General features: G+C 43.0%; 1 protein-coding gene across 5 annotated transcripts in view; it reads right to left on the bottom strand.

Annotated features, from left to right (window-relative positions):
* Window positions 1-16,289, bottom strand: part of FBLN2 (fibulin 2) — a 123,041-nt gene that overhangs the window by 21,976 nt on the left and 84,776 nt on the right. For all 5 annotated transcript variants that reach the window (XM_074602740.1, XM_074602743.1, XM_074602739.1 and 2 more), the window contains exons 4-8: window positions 14,647-14,776; window positions 10,033-10,219; window positions 8,277-8,483; window positions 5,672-5,788; window positions 5,123-5,224 (exon numbers count right to left, since the gene is read on the bottom strand). In XM_074602740.1, the coding sequence (XP_074458841.1) occupies window positions 5,123-5,224; window positions 5,672-5,788; window positions 8,277-8,483; window positions 10,033-10,219; window positions 14,647-14,776 (743 nt within the window). The remainder of the gene's footprint in view (window positions 1-5,122; window positions 5,225-5,671; window positions 5,789-8,276; window positions 8,484-10,032; window positions 10,220-14,646; window positions 14,777-16,289) is intronic.

Genomic DNA, 16,289 nt, shown 5'->3' with positions numbered 1-16,289 from the left:
CATACAGATGGAAGGCTCTGTTAGGGCATGAATCTCCATCTCTGACATCAGGCCAGTTGCCAGCGCACCAAAGTTCCCTTTTCGTTATTATTTAACAGACATGCCATTTTTTGTTCACTTTTCCAAACAAAACCCTAAATGGTCATACCACAGAGTGAGATCTCGGATGACTTGCAGCATCGTTCTCATGAGTTCCCATCGGTCCACGTCATTGCTCCCACTCTCAGTGGCTATCACAAAGTTGCGTCCCTTAGCCACTGAGTGTGAGGGTGGGAAAAGGCGTCTTTGGGAACAGGGCGCCAGTCTGTGCTGGGGCAGCACACGAGCGCCTGCAGTAGCTCTGTGCAGCCCAGGCGGTACCTGGTATCATTTTGCTCTACCGTTATGGCACGAGGTAGAGGGCAGTGCGGACTGAATGCATTTTTATAAAACAGGACAATATCTCTCTCTCCTTTGTCCTCACTGTTGATTATCCATAAAATTAAGAGGGCCCATGACCCGTCTCTCTTCAGTACTGGACACCAACTCAAAAAAGGATGCTTGACAGAGCACTAGGAAAAATACGAGTAAGGTTTCCAGTTTGAAACAAAGTTAATTCCCAGCATTGGACCAGCTGTAGTCTTCATCCAACACAATTGAGACTGTGAGGTAGGGCAAGATTATAGTTATAAAAAAAACAGAAATAAGAGGAAATATACTTCAGTAATGTATTAAAAACAAGCCACATAGTTAATTTTGGTGAAATCTACTAGGTCCATGTGTGTGGCAACAACATTCCTCACTTTATGTCAGTCAAAACCACAATGAAATGTAATCATGTAACATCTCTTTTTTTTTCCCTGGAATTGTTGTTGAAAACTACAACATATATACGATCCCTGAGCATATCAACTGCGTCTAAGAAGCTGATGTTTTTGCAAAGGAGTATCAGCGTTTACCTACTGCTGTTTTTTTCAATGCATACTTCGACTTCAAAAATATTTTTTGGTGTGTTTTATAAAAATGTGAAATGCTGATTTTTTTTTGCCCTGCATCTGTAGTTTCTCATGATTTTTTTCCCCTCTTCAAATTGCTTCAGCTCGATTCCCTTTTCCGGAATACATCTGTTTTATTGAGACCTGTTGTTATTTTGCTACCACCCATCCTGCGCTCGCGCACCGTCCCGATGGTTCAGCAATAAAACGACCGCTTACTGCTCGCTCTGGCGGGAGGGAAAATTTAGATGGGGGTTGCAAAGAAAGTAGCAAAGTACTCTCCCGTCAGCGTGTGTGTGGGTGGTGGTAATGACTTTGCCTGAAAGTCACCGGGAAAAGCAATCCACGTTAACAAGATCCAACCCGGCTCTTATCTCTGGAGAACACGGAGCTTTCAAGCCTAAAGACATTTTAATGTCTATTCACAAAGTTACACAAAGCTGGTGTGTGCAAGGTATTTAAACAGCTGGTGACTCCTCATTGTGCATGGCTGGCTTTCAGGAATTCTGGATATCTGCTCTTGAATGCACCTGGAATTATAATCTTCCACAGTTTGACTAAAGGGAATTCAACAGATAAAAGGTTATCAGCTGTTTTGTCGCTGTGCAAAGATTGTTCCTCCCGGCCCTAAAATCTGCAAAGAGTAACACCATTAAAACAACAATAATGTGCAAACAAATTGCTAAAGCTTTCCTCACGGTGTTTGAGATAGCTCACGATGGAGCACAAAAGCAGTTAAGCTGGAAAAGGATACCTTGGGCGCATCTGGCTGCAATGAGGAATTCAACAAAACAGAAACCACAGTACGCTTGTGGCTTTCCCCTTTGACTAGAAAAGTAGGAAAAATGTTAAATACAGCAAAAGTTCTCCTGGCACCACACACAGAGCAGAGCTGCAGACGAGTAGGGAGAACTCAAGGTACAGCTATCCAAAAAGAAAGAGAAACGTCAAAGTTTTCTGGATTATTTACAAGGATACCTGTAAATACCTGACTTGCATTAGAGAAATACAGAGGTTTGTTATTTGGTGAGGGAGCAGAGGATCTTTTGGCTCTACAAATGAGAGTTGTATCTTTCATTTTACTAGTGATGCCTGAGGTTTATCTTCTATCCGTCACAATAAAACTCTTATAATGTCATGAGGTAGAGGACAGGAGGGGAAGAAAGTGAATACAAGGAAGCATTTGGCACCTTCTATAGCACCTTCTGCCAAAGTTGCTGACAAACATGCGCTAATTTAGTTTCAAAACACTCCTGGGAGACGTAGAAAAGGACAGATATGACCCTACTGCATAGTCCAGCAAAAACATCAGGGGATTAAATGGCAAGATTTTCAGGAGCAGAAAGGGAGGTGAGGCAGTTGCCTCAGCTGCTCACTTGCCGTTACATTCAGAGGTGAGGTACATGCAGCAGGCTCCGGGAAAGCCATGAAACACCCCGTGCAGGCTGTGGCCAACTACAAACACCATCTTCTGCCTCACAACCTGGTATTTTCTCTAAAGGCGTCCTTCCTTCCAGTGGCGTTCTCTCAGCCATGTAATTTAAACTTAATAATTCCATTAGTTTGCCCTGCTTACCAGTATCTCTAATTTCAAAACAAATAATAAAAAAAAAAAATCCAATTTTGACAATTTAAGGAATCGCATTTCTGCTCTAAATTATGACACTGTATAAACTTTCCTGCTCATGCCACAGGATGCTCATTAATGAGATGAGATCACCGAGCTTTAAAAGACCAAAATCAAACCTGTGATGGTCGGAAAAACAATGTTATAAATGTAGGGAGAAGGACAGGAGTGGAAGAAGGTGAATGTATTCACACGTGACGTTATCGTCCCAGGCACTGCTGCTTTCACTAATGACTAGTGGTCTCCAGGGGGTCCATTTTTCCAGGTGTTACCACACTACACGGCTGCAGCTCGGGTGCCTCCTAGACCAGCCTCTAGAAAAGTACCCCAAATCGAAACTATTCCAGAAGCTCCGGCCTTGGCTTTTTGAAGCAAATTAAACCCTCATAAATAGACTTGTAAAAATAGATTGGTTTCTTATATGAACTTAAATAGCAGGGATGATACAGCAGAATTATGATGCATCGTTGACTTTTGTACAAATAAATTTCTGCCAGAATCAATAAAGGACTAATCTGAATTTTTAAATTCCATCACTTTGGAATGGATCTCTTCCACCGCCTGGACGCCTGCAGATTTCTTGAGCTGTATTTATGAAGTTTTGCTGTTTCACGATGTCTGGGGGTTTGGCAGTATTGACACTGCCCAGAGAGATCGACTGCTATGTTTTCTTACTCCAGTTTAATAGTCATCAGCACTGCTGTGGTCATCATACCTACGAACTTTTATGACTTTTGCGCAAAGTTATATGTATCCTGAGAATGTATTGCTCGGGAAAAAGCCAAATAGCATACAACTTATGATGTTAAGTGGCTGAGCAAATGGTGCACATGTGTTTTTACTAACTCATATTGAAATGTCATACGCAAAGATGGCCAGAGAGCCTTTTAGCACAAACGGTTTAAATGCATTGCAGAGCATGAAGAATTATGATGCTGTGGTGAACGGCTTATACCTATCATCTTACCAACACATTTTCTATGCCTGTTGAGTATAAAGCCCTCTGCACAGATCACTCTGTGGTTGACACAGTAGAATGATCCCAATGTGTTCACACATAATTGTCCTCTGGAACAAGCGTGAGCACCTGTGAGGCACTCATCCAAATCTGTATCAACATGTTGCAACCAAAAGGGAAAACCAGAATTCTATTAGAACAATTTCTGAAATGAAACAACGCTTCTTTCACGCTGGAGATCTCTAAACGAAGTGCCTTGGAGCTACCACATCAGCACCATTCTATAATATATACAGTGTTACACTGAAAATAGGGCTGGAATAAGCCCTCGGAGATCATCTAGTCCTTGCTCACACCCCTACACTTTTGTCATTCCAGAAAGAGCCGTTCTTAAAAACAGGCGGTCACGCAGAGTGACGCACACTCTTTGCAGGAAACCTGTTCCAGTGCGCCACCACCTTCGCCATCAAATACTTACTTTAATATAGATTATAAATGTCCCTTGCTACAATTTAAACTCAGTACTTCTACTGACGTTTCTGAATTTTTTCACCTCCTGTAGGAAAATGATTGCCTTGAAATGCCCCTTTTTATTCTGACCTTAATTAATCAAATTAGCTTCCACCACACTTGAGTAAGCAATGCACAGTGAATATTTTATCTGGTGATGTTAAATTCCCATTTTCTTCACAGACTATCTGGAATTTCATAAAAAATGATTTGTTATTCAATAAGATCTGAGATTAAGAGGGATGTGGATCACTTGTGAGCAATTCTGAGCATCTGAACCTTCAACTTGCATTTCACTGCTGGCTGTTACTGCTCCCGTATGTACAGATTTATAATTAAAGTATGTCACAGGGCACTGGTTCTGACCCCCAAATCTTTCCTGGGCAAATATATCCTTTGTCACTACCCAAACACGGCCATTTAAAATTTATATAATGTGAAAGATCCCGCTGCAGTTTGGAATTCCCTGCTCCTCATTGTGCCGGCCTGAGCTTCAGTGTCAAGTGAAACCCATGGAGCTGGTCAAGCTCACAATGGCACGTTCTTCGCAGCTGTAAAGCTTCACTGAATTCAGGTTTGCAAGGCAAGCAGAAATAAACCCCAACCAAAGAGGTGACGGGGCAGAGCAGCAGCTCCGAGGGGGCTCCTCAGGACAGCAAATATGCCCGCAGCCTGCGAGCTGCTCCCGTTCTCAGGAAGAAAAGCTGCACGTCCACAGCTGAGCAGACAGACCCTGGGGAGGAATGGTAGTCAGAAGAGAAACCCAGAGGGCTGAAAAAAAAGCCTGGAATGTGAGAGGAAAAGAGCACAAATCCAGGCTTGCCTTCACCTGAAGTCCCCAGAGAACAGGTGCACTGGACAGACGTGCTGCAGGAGGCGTCTGTGAAGCAGATCTGGTATTCCTTCTGGCAGATGGTCTCTGTGCTGCCCCTTGCAATTCACAACGCTGAAAATAAGGAACCCTTAGAGAAACACCTAGGGGTATGAGATCAACGACGTCTATAAAAAGTGTCCATAGAAACCATGTCTCTGTGGTGAACCCGAACCGCTTACCTTCACAAGAAACCCCATCAGCCATGATAGTGTATCCAGACAAACACGAGCACACAACATTTCCTTCCACAATACTGCAGATGTGCTTGCAGGGACCGTTATCTATACAAAGCAAAATCGCAAAATACATTAGCATTCACAACACGGATCAGCTGAAGTTACAAACCTCCAAGTCAGCCAAATATAATCCCGGTTTAGGCAATGGGGGAGTGCAGTTTGTAAACAATCTGCCCAGACAGCCCCAATCACTACTTAGAGCCCTGCTATTACACAGAACCACACCTGTGCCGCTCCGACCTGGATTGTTCCCATTGCGCCGCACAGCTGCACTGCTCACCTTAAACTAAATAGCAGGTGTGTAACAACCCCGAAACCAGAGTATAGCCTCAAATTACTTCCTCAGGTTTCCCCTGACAATTCCTCAGCCTTAGGCCAGAGGTAACAAATCAAGGATGTGCGCTGAAATCAGATTGGGGGAGGGACGTGTGGAATTTTACTCAGGCTCTCTAAACGCTCCTCACTCCTCTGCAGTTTATACCTCCAACATACCTTTACACTTATCCTGCTCTTCTTGTAAGGACATGATGAGAAGAGGTTGGGAAGGAGAGGCTGCTGGAGGGACAGTGGCTTCTGCTTCCAGCCTCGTCACCTGTCCCCTGTCAGGATCTGCAAGGCAAGGGAGGCAGCGGTGGATCAGAGACAGCACCATCTCCACCAGGCACCCCATGGCAAGGGTCCCGGTCCCATTCATCCCACTCCATCACGGTTCAAGGAGGAAACATTTTGGTGAACTGTCTATGCACAGAGGTGAATAATCAGTTTTGGAAGCCGCCGTGTGTTTGTTATGAACAACTGTCCGAGAGCACACACGCAGCGTGCTGCATGCGCAGGGAGATGCTCACAAACCTCACGGACACGGATCAGGGCTTGGCTGAAAATAACTTCTGTGGAGTAAAATACTGCAACACCTAATGAACCAAACAGAAAGTGTTCATTTTCTTTTATAAAACGCCGCGATATTGTAAAGACAGTGGCTGTCTTTCATTTCGTGTGTGATGGAAAAAAAAAAGCAGAACCCAAACCAAGTCTTTACGCTTATTCTGTACATCCTGTTCCAACACAGATGAAAAGCAGGCGGTCACCTTTACAAGCACAGGATAGTCTGGAATGATTTTTACACAGCCAAGGGGAAAACGTGACAGCTGCTATCCGTCATTAAGATTTTCACCAAACAGTAATGTTAAAGGTATCAGAATAGTTAAAAAAAAAGCTCTATTACATCCATAAGAGTAATCCAGTTTATCAGTATTATCAAAACAGAAGCCTAAATCCTTCCTTAAGAGGGATGTGTCTTATTCCTATTGATTTAAGTGTCACCTGGAGCAAAGTGTGAGCCACCAAACAATGACAACGTTCAATGACAAAGTGTGATTGCAATACAGGCTTGGGGAAGAGTGATTTCATTAAAAAAAAACAAAAAAAACCAAAAAACAACAAGGAAATGAAATCACAAACATACAACGGGCTATGACACGGAGGCAAATACAAGACACCTGTTGCTGCATATCCTGAATGATTTCCCCAGAAAGAGAGCAGAGAAGCGAGAAACAGCTTTTGAAGTTTCATCAATGTATGCTTTCTCCTTGCCTCACAGAGCCACAGCAAGAATATTACTTCTTCCAAGCCTCACGAAAAAGCATTTAAAAAAAAAAAAACAAACAAACAACTTAAATACAAAAACAGTCACAGTCCAGCAAAGAGCAGGAAATGTACTGGGACAGGTACAAAACCAAAAGCATTACGTCTAATCGCAGGATTAAAAATTGCCAACAGCATGAGATTTAAACCTGAGTGTCTGGGTCTCCGTGCCCAGACGACATGACAGAGACGTGCACATACACAGAGGAAAAATGAGAAATAAAAGGCCACTGTGCTACGTTGCCAGGTAGAGCACCTACGGTTTACAGCCAAGGCCAGCAAGCGAGGTGCCCTGCCACACTGGCTCCCTCGCCCAGCCTTTCATTTGAGCCAGGACTCCGGAATGACCAGAGCGACCCTTCCTCGCCTCACTCTCCATGTGTCTCAGACGTCTCACTCGCAGTCCCCTACCCTCGTCGCAATCCTCCACCTCAGCTGACCTCCGTAAATCCCTCTACGCTCTTGGCACAGCCGTAAGCACTGCAGTCTTGCAGATCTGCCAGGAATACCGACTACCCAGGTACAAGATGTATTGACCCCAAATCTGCACCGACAGAGTCGGTGGTGGGAGAAGCAAAGCAAAGCGAACCAAAACCACATATATGCTCCAGGTGAGCCATCAAGCCAAATTTTGCAGTGCTAAAATAAGAACCATTTTCTTTGCCTCTTTTGGATTAGGTTCCTTCCCCAGATTTTTAATACAAACACCAGAGCAGACAGCTGCCGCAGAAACACTGTCAAACACATTACTGATGTAAGCGCTGTAACATCATGTCGAGAAGAATGACATAATGAATGTTCATTGTTTGGCTTGGGCAGAAAGTATTTGAAGTTTAAGGAATTTTGTCATTGGATGGCAACAGTTATTTTCCTTGTTAAATAACTGAAAGCACTTGTAACTAATATAAAGTTTCAACTTTTCAGTTTATATCTGATTTGAAATCTTGCCATTAGAGAACTCCAGACATCAAAACAATTACAACACAATAGACTTTCTTTTCAAGACTTCCACCACACTAGATATATTTAGATTTTGTATGACTGAAAGATGTTAATGATTTTAGATAAAAATCAAAGTTCAGGAAGCAATGCTGTCTGTCTGAACTGACTAAAGTTTATCTAAAGGAAAGCCAACTGTGAAATACAAATTGACTCTAAGAAAAGGTATTTCATAAACCATCCTTACAAATCCTCTTCTGAAAAGTGAAACAGTCTTGATTTGAACCTATTAAATACCACCCTGATCTCATGCCACCAATACACATAAATTAAGTTTCCTAAATGGTTCTTTTTCTTTACATTATGAATCTGTCCAATTTCTACAGAAAACGTCCATGCATTAACACCCATAAAAAAACTCACATAAATTACAGAGAAACTAAAGAAAAGCTTGGAAGATCAAGGCAGGTGGCACAAAGACACTGCCATTCATGGTGTTTTGTGTCTGTTCTCTCACCTGGCAAGCAGCTGGTCCCATCATCTTGCAAAGTGAATTCTGGAAAACACGAACACTTGTAGGACCCCACAGTGTTTATACACAAATGCTGACAGAGTTCCCCACCATAGATAAGACATTCATCCAGGTCATCTCCAGGCAGGTTATTTGACAGTTCAGCTTCGTTACTGATGGACAAAGCTTCGTTGTGATCTTCCGTCTCTGAAACTGCAACAAAACAACACTTGCTGATTCTCTAAGAGGTGTTTTAGTATTAGGACTATACAATGAGCAACCTGGTCTGGTGGGAGGTGTCCCTGCCCAAGGCAGGGGGGTTGGAACTAGATGATCTTCAAGGTCCCTTCCAACCCGAACCATTCTATGATTCTATGAATATGGAGCATTTGGTCACACAAAGTTCAGATACAGTCAAATCTACCCAAAACAGCTACTCCAAGGACAAGAGTAAGCGAACTCATCCTGAAGAAAAGACATTTGTGTTGAAGGTCCACCACCTCCTTCTGTAAGGCTGGAGGGACAGACATTTTACAGGAGCCACTGAGAAACAGATGTCCTCAAACCAGGACAGCCTGGGAGGTCACAGGCTCACCTTTCACACTGACTAACACCATTGCTCTTGTTCTTTGAACTAAGGTATCACTCTGAAGCCTCATCTGAAACTGGCCGCACTGAAGAACCACTTCTAAGTTCAGGAGAAACACTTATCCAGTAGGTTTGGAGACTCTCTTCAACACCACTGTTGATTTATCAGCTGCTTCTGTGGCTAGCATTACAAACATCCTAGGACCCACTTCATAGTGCCGTGGCCATCCTACCTACTGCTTTTAAACACTGGCAAAAGCACTACCCTTTTCATTTCCTGACCAAGTTTGACAAGCCTTTCTGCAGTACTAGAATGAATTGTTCGGCGAGTTCCCCAGTCAGCTTTTCTTAAACACATACAGGCAAACTTCCTTCTCAGTGAGGTCCCAGCTAGGTCAAAATAAACCCTGACATTTGCTGGTGAGAGAAAATACACATTTAGGTCTTGAGAAGAGAATGGACAAAATTTGAACCCTAGCATATGCAGGAGGTTACCACGCAGCTCACGCGTGACAGGTGGCTACAGAACGATGCTGGAAGGAGCGGGACCTTGGGCCAAGGGAGGAAGCATAGCCGTCCAAGCTCCAGATTTGTCGTGCTCCCTTTGTCGTGCCTCTTTGGCCGCAGGGATTTGACTTAGCTCTTCGGCATCACTGCATTCATATGTTGAAAGAGTAAAAACAAACTTGCAGTGCTCTGGGCCTTCTCCGGAGCGTGCCGTGAGAAAGCTGCTCTGATGTTCAGCAGTACAATAGGAAATCCATTCCCAGGACGTTTCATTGGTATCCCCATAATCCATGGGGCTGCTTTGGCTGGAAAGTACTCATACTTTGCTTTATGCAGAATCTTTCAGGTTTGCTTCTGCTAAAACGACCAGCTTCACCTGTGCTTCTTGGTAAGAAGGGCTAATAGCAGGTCTCTGTACTATGTGACTCGGGGGTGGAGGAAAACACCGAAACCCTAAACTACTAAAGAAGGTATGTTTTGAGGATCAGAAACGCCTACGTATTTTTTTCTTTTTCAAAACTGTTTTAAGAACAAGGGAGTCTATATTTGAACCAAGAAGGAAGGCAAGTGTCCTCCTGTAGCATTACTCCTTCCAGGACCTGCTTGCATGACTCTGAGAGACAGAGATCTTCTCTGCATTGCCTTCACATCACAGACTGACACTTACCCTTCTCAGGTGTCACTGTTGGCAAAGGTTCAGGATGCCTTTTGATTTCTGGATGGATAAAGTGATCTCCCCCTTCGCAGCAGGAGAGCATCACATGACTGCAGGGGTAGCCCAGATTTATGTTGGACTCGCAGGTTTTCCCCTCGCTCCTTAATCGCAGGCCCAGATTACAGCAATCACAGCATTGCTGCAAAAGAAGGAGACTATCAGTAACAAGGATTTAATACAGTCCGCTTGAGGGACGAGCCCCCCCCCACACCTGGAACTGATCTGCACTTTCTTTAAGAGTGGAGCATCTGGAAAAGCACTTAGGGTTGAGACAGTTGCAAACATCAAAGCTTTACTTGTGCTTGGTTTTGCCATCCTGCACAAATGGGTCAACTGCCACCAGGCTACAAGCCAAGTCTCGCTGTGCCAATGATTTCGGCAGCTTCACATGCAAGGAAGCAGTGGTGCCACAGACCACCTCTTTCTAGCTCTTGCACACAGCCATTATAGTATATTATAAACAAAATAATACAGTACATTACATAGTATATTATAAACAAAATAATACAAATCTGTATTCACATTAGGGCTTTAAAAAATGGTTAGTTTAGAAGCAATGCGAAAGAAATTGTAAATATCTTGCATGGACATGAGGATCAGCAGCAGCATCTGAGCTCTGTCAGCATGTCATGGCGAGGGGCTCTTTCTCAGGGGGTGTAATGATAGGACACGGGGCAAGGGCCTCAAACTGAAAGAGGGGAGATTTAGGTTAGATATCAGGAGGAAATTCTTTACGGTAAGGGTGGTGAGGCACTGCAACAGGTTGCCCAGAGAAGCTGTGGCTGCCCCATCCCTGGAGGGGTTCAAGGCCAGGCTGGATGAGGCTTTGAGCAATCTGGGCTGGTGGGAGGTGTCCCCGCCCAGGGCAGGGGGTGGAACGAGATGATCTTTAAGGTCCCTTCCAACCCGAACCATTCTGTGATTCTGTCAGTAACGACACTTTCCTCTCTGCACCGCTGCCCTGCAAACCCTGCCCGTGACCTTTAATTACCTGACTGTCCTGGACAGCATCTCGCTGAGACAGTGGCTAGAGAAAGGGCAGGGTGTATTTTATGAGCTATTTGCCTTCCTTTTCTTCCTGAGTGTATGTAAGCAGCAGGTTGGCTGACAGGTTGATGCAATGGGGCACCCCAGAAATGTAGTCTCTCTTGCACTTCCCTCTGCTGCAGGTGGCAGACAACAACTCTCTTGTGCTTTACCCAGTCACATACAAATCTATTGCAGAGTTGGCCCACAAAAATGCATCAGATGAATTACACCAGATTCAAAAAGTCCATACTGCATATGCACAGCGGGTACCTAACCAAGCAAGGAAGGGAGGAGTTGTGAGTCTCTGCTACAGAGACATACAGGGGCCACATGTGAATTGCAGATGCCTGTCTGGATTTAAATGTAACTGTCCTGACATCCCTAATAATATACATATATAGTTAGACGCTTTCACTGACAGAATAGTTATAAAACGCAGAGTCTCTTTGCCTCTGCGACTCCTTCAATAATGAAGACATCCAGCCCAGCAGCACTCATTTATAGTTTGCAGCTACACAGAAAGAGCCTCCCTGAACCAAGGGAAGCGATTTCAGTCCAGTCAAATACTCGGTCTATGAAAGGCGTCAGACATATAATGAAGGTCATAATTCAAACTGGCACCAGTTAGCTATGTCAACAGAAAGTCCAAGGACGGAACAGAAGAAAACTGAACTAAGCTCCCACTTCCCAGGAGAGAGATCTCTGACCCGAGGAGAGCAAATAAGAGAAGGAGCGTTGTAAGGGTTGGACGCAGTATGGAAATGGAAAGGAATCACATTTCATGATTAGCAATCCTAGATGGGTATTAAACCAGAGTCTGTCTGCACTGGGGAGACAGGGAAATTGTCCACTAACACCTCAACCTGCAGAAACTTCTGCTGAGTCATTTTTTTCCAGATTCAAACACTGTAGCTTTAGGGTTTCCCGAGCATTTTACGTGCAATATGTATCCCTTGCATGTTCAGCACAGTACCTATAACTACAGCTCACAGTTTATGTCCCTGCTTTCTAATCTGAAAAATCCCCAAACATCAAAAATAGTAGACGTTATTCACATCTGCAGATATACATAGCCATAAAGAGTTGCCTTTATGTGCCCAAATACACGTTTGTGAATAACTTACAGTACACGTCCTGAAGATGCTGAATTATTTTTGATACTAAATGGGCTAAATCATCTTTAAAAAAAAAAAAAAAGTGATTATCTAACTATAAGGGATTGTGGTCATGTTAGAAAAGCGAAAAATCCTTTTTCATCCTCCCCAAATACAGAATTCCCAAATTCAAAATTTTATGAACTGAAAATTCTTTCTAGAAATATTTTTTTGGTTTGGTACAATTTTTTCAGCTTCAATTTGCAAAACAAAAGAAGTTAAGGATAATACATGTTTTTAATGAAGTGTTGTAAAATATCGGAATATTTGCTGTGAAGAATATGGCTTTTTTCAGTCATAGTTTTGATTCACAAATCATCCCATGTGCAGGCATCACAGAGAGTACTGAATCAGTCATACACTTTTGGGTTCACATATTTTCCAGATGAATACAAGTTCTCATTTTCCAGTGGAAAAACTTGTTCGTCAAAAAGTTCCTTCTAAAACGCAAAAACTTGGAATGTCTTGATCTTCTATTAGCTACCTTTTGAACTTGAGTAGAATTCTACAACTGATATAATAACAAATATGACTTTTTTTACATTGCAACCAAGAAACATACCTTGAGAACCGTGGTTGATTCCCAACATTCTACGTTACTCTCAAAAACATCTTTGCTGGAATCCAGCGTAATTGGATTTACCACGGTGGCATCTCCATCCACTAGAAAAAAGTCCCTAAGCATGTGCTTTTTGTATTAGAGTAAATGACAATTAAAAGCAGCCTAAGATTGAGTTGTATTGAACACAAGCTGAATAGCTGGATCTAAAAAACTGGCACTGCTGTGTTCATCTTGAAGCAAAAGTAAGGACTCTACATCTAAAATGCCTGAAGACGTACACGTGTTTGGTACCTGGAAGTAAACCCCCTGGCTTTTGGCAGGACAGCCTAAACATCTTGCAAAGTCTTTGGGGCGACGAATTTATCCTTCCACATTCCAGACAAACTCCTGTGATTTACGACACCCAGACACAGCAGTCGGCAGTAGCGGAGTGGATCAAGGGAAACACCGCTATACGCTTGTCAGCATTTTCTGCGAGGTCACCTCCGAAAGAATGTTTAACTATAACAGAACTAGAAAGCTTTTCTTAAAGTCTCAACAGTTTCAATCTTTATTCATTTTTATTATTTTTTTTTCAAGCAGTAGCAGCACTGACTGAAGAGCTAAAGCGGAGGGCAACGCCATTCCTTCAATTATTTTACCATTTCAGACGGTTTCTCTTGAAGGAAGACATTACATTGGAACTGGCACGAGGAGCTATTCCAAGAGAGTATTTTGTAACTTGTTTCAGTTCAGGCAGGAACGGTGAAGTTTTCCCTCTCCACTTCTTTCTGAGGAACGGCTCGTGTGATAAGCCTTACTCTAGGGCATGCGCTCTGCCTGGCATGTAAAAGACCCATGGTGAAAACCTAAGAATAATAATTCTATCACCCTTCAGAAACATTAATGTCTTCTCCCAAGTGCACAAATTCCCTTTTTATTCTAATGCTAGACTCCACACCCACGTAGATAATATTTCTGAAAATGACAAATTGGCATAGCTAATTAAACTTTAAACTCTGCAGTAGACGTCCGTGTATTTTGCTTTTCCAGTGAACAATTATCTGCAAGAATCACCGATGTATAAGAAGAGACAGAACTAATCAGTTTCCTGCTGAGACAAGGGAAGCTGCACTTAAGCTTAGATATAGCTATGTAAATTATTATCAGAGTGAAATGAATTCTGAAATGCACCCTTCTGGTAAAAAACAAAACAAGCCAGCAAGCAAGATGCTGAATCTTCAAACTGGTTTAAATTGGTTTGGCTCCACTGATTCTCATAAAGCAAATCTCATTTACAGAAGCTGAAGCTGTGGCTCGTGATTTGAACCATTCGTTAATAGTCTACCTTTATTTATGAACAAAAGCTTCCATCATCATCTAAAATGCTGGTTCCCCTTGTCCATCGTTTTGTTTAACTGAGAAATGAGGCTGCGATTCAACACCGTAGCCAAGCGAACTCTTCAGTAATGCGTTTTCCATTATATCTTCCATTAAGTTTTGCCCTATCATTTTCTAAATTCTTCTACACCATAGATATAAAACCTAAAATGGTCTTTTCAGCTACTTCCAAAGTGAGGAAGCAAAACAACACAGCAAGTTGAATCTCAAAAACGGAGATGGAAATAATTCAAAACAAAATTACTGAGAAGTTTTAAAAGGAGTTGCATCACCAGGCAACTGAAACCTAAATGCAAACAGTGTAATTTCCCCACCACATTCCTGCAACTTTCTAGTTTTCTGTGCTCCGTAATAATGTATGAAGAAATTACTGCTAAATGCAAGAAATGAGGACACCTCATATTTGGAACGAAACCCTATAAAAGCATCAGAGCAACTTACCTTATATGATGATCCTCCGCAAGGATCGCTTTCCTCTGGGCTGCACGCATCTCCCTCCTTGGCAGCGATCATGCCAGCCAGGCAGCTGTTCTCCTTCACGGTGGAGACGCAGCACTGCTTCTGAGCAATCCTGCAAAGGATCACGGAGGTCAAGTGTTCGCTGACACTGAGAAGACGTCAAGATGGGATGCAAAAAAACCCCCAGACCTATTGCATTCACAATACGTTCCCCAGATTGGGTCTCTCTTTGACATGTGTGACAATACTAATACAATACAGACGGTACCACTGACTTTTGTACGATATACTTTTTTCCTCACGTCTAATAAAAAGATGTACTGATAAATCCTCAAGCAGGCTTGTGTTTAGATCATTGTCTCTCGAATTCTGGTCACCAATATCTCTCACAGGATTTGTGCAACAGTTCTTCTGCCCCGCGTTTTGCTTCTCGGAAGTCTTCAGAATGTTTCAGAAATGGAAACCAGACAGAAACCTTCTTCCCTGGGAAGTGGGAAAAGGGAAATGCACCTGTACTCACTTCTTCACCAACCAGAGGACTGACGCTCTGGACAGGACTTAAGCAAAGTGTCACATCACAAAACCCCTATAAACTCTTTATAGCCCTGCAGATTGTAACCCAGAGTGTAAGCTTTCCTCTTACTTTGGTTATCAAAGAAAAGTTATGGGTGACTTCATCACTGTATACGAAGTACTTTGGGAACCTACATTTCCTATATACGGCTCTTCAAATCAAACATTTTAATGAGATGCACCGAAGGTTAAAATGAAACAGATTTAAAATCTAAATGGCAAATTCCTAAATGAAATTTAATAGATGTTTATTGAAATAATAAAATACTCTTCCCTACTTTTTAAAGTTCATAGTGGATTTCCCCCCCTGCCCATTTGAAGAGGTACCTGCTTCTTTCATTCATATGCAAAAGAGCAGACAAAATCCCGTGGCCCTTTGGCTTTATGCCAGGAGCCCCGCTCTCGCTCCACGCAGCGCGGAGACGAGCAGCACCCCAGGACGGGTGCGTGTCTGGGCACGCGAGAGAGACGGGCCCCCGCGGTGGGGAAGGGTGAGGGCTGAGAGCTGCAGGCCACAAAACCCTCCCGAGGGGGTTATGTTGAATACGGGGCCTGTAGATTGGGCATATGTGACACAGACGAACATGTTAAAACTCAGGTGAAATAACATATTATGTTACGAGTAAGGGTAAATTTCTGTTGGGGACAGATTTGGCGGCAGAAAGGAATTAAGGAAAGTTTATCTTTTTCCAAGAATAACCTTGATGTCTAAGTGTCTTTTGCTGATGCACTCTAACAGGGCACGCTGCCTCATGGGCTACCCTGGACACGATGGATGGGAGGCTGATGCTTTTTAACAGGCAGCGCCTCATAGCGAAGCAGTTCTCCTGCAACCGAATTATTTGCAAGCAAACAACTTCTGTCAGTCAGATACCATTATTACTGCAAGAAAACACAGTTCTCCTAGGAAACAAAACCTCTTCTTTCCTGAGAAGAATGTATTTCCAGTTCACAGCTTTCACCCTAAGGCTTCAATGAAAAATTAAAAAAAAAAAAAAAAAAAAGACAAAAGAAAGGGATGTCTCTTATTCCAGTAGAAACCAGGCAGTGAC

The sequence above is a fragment of the Larus michahellis genome, chromosome 10 (assembly GCF_964199755.1).
Source record: "Larus michahellis chromosome 10, bLarMic1.1, whole genome shotgun sequence".
NCBI lineage: Eukaryota > Metazoa > Chordata > Aves > Charadriiformes > Laridae > Larus > Larus michahellis.
The sequence above is the reverse complement of the archived record's forward strand: the minus strand, read 5'-3'. Positions and strand labels throughout refer to the sequence as shown.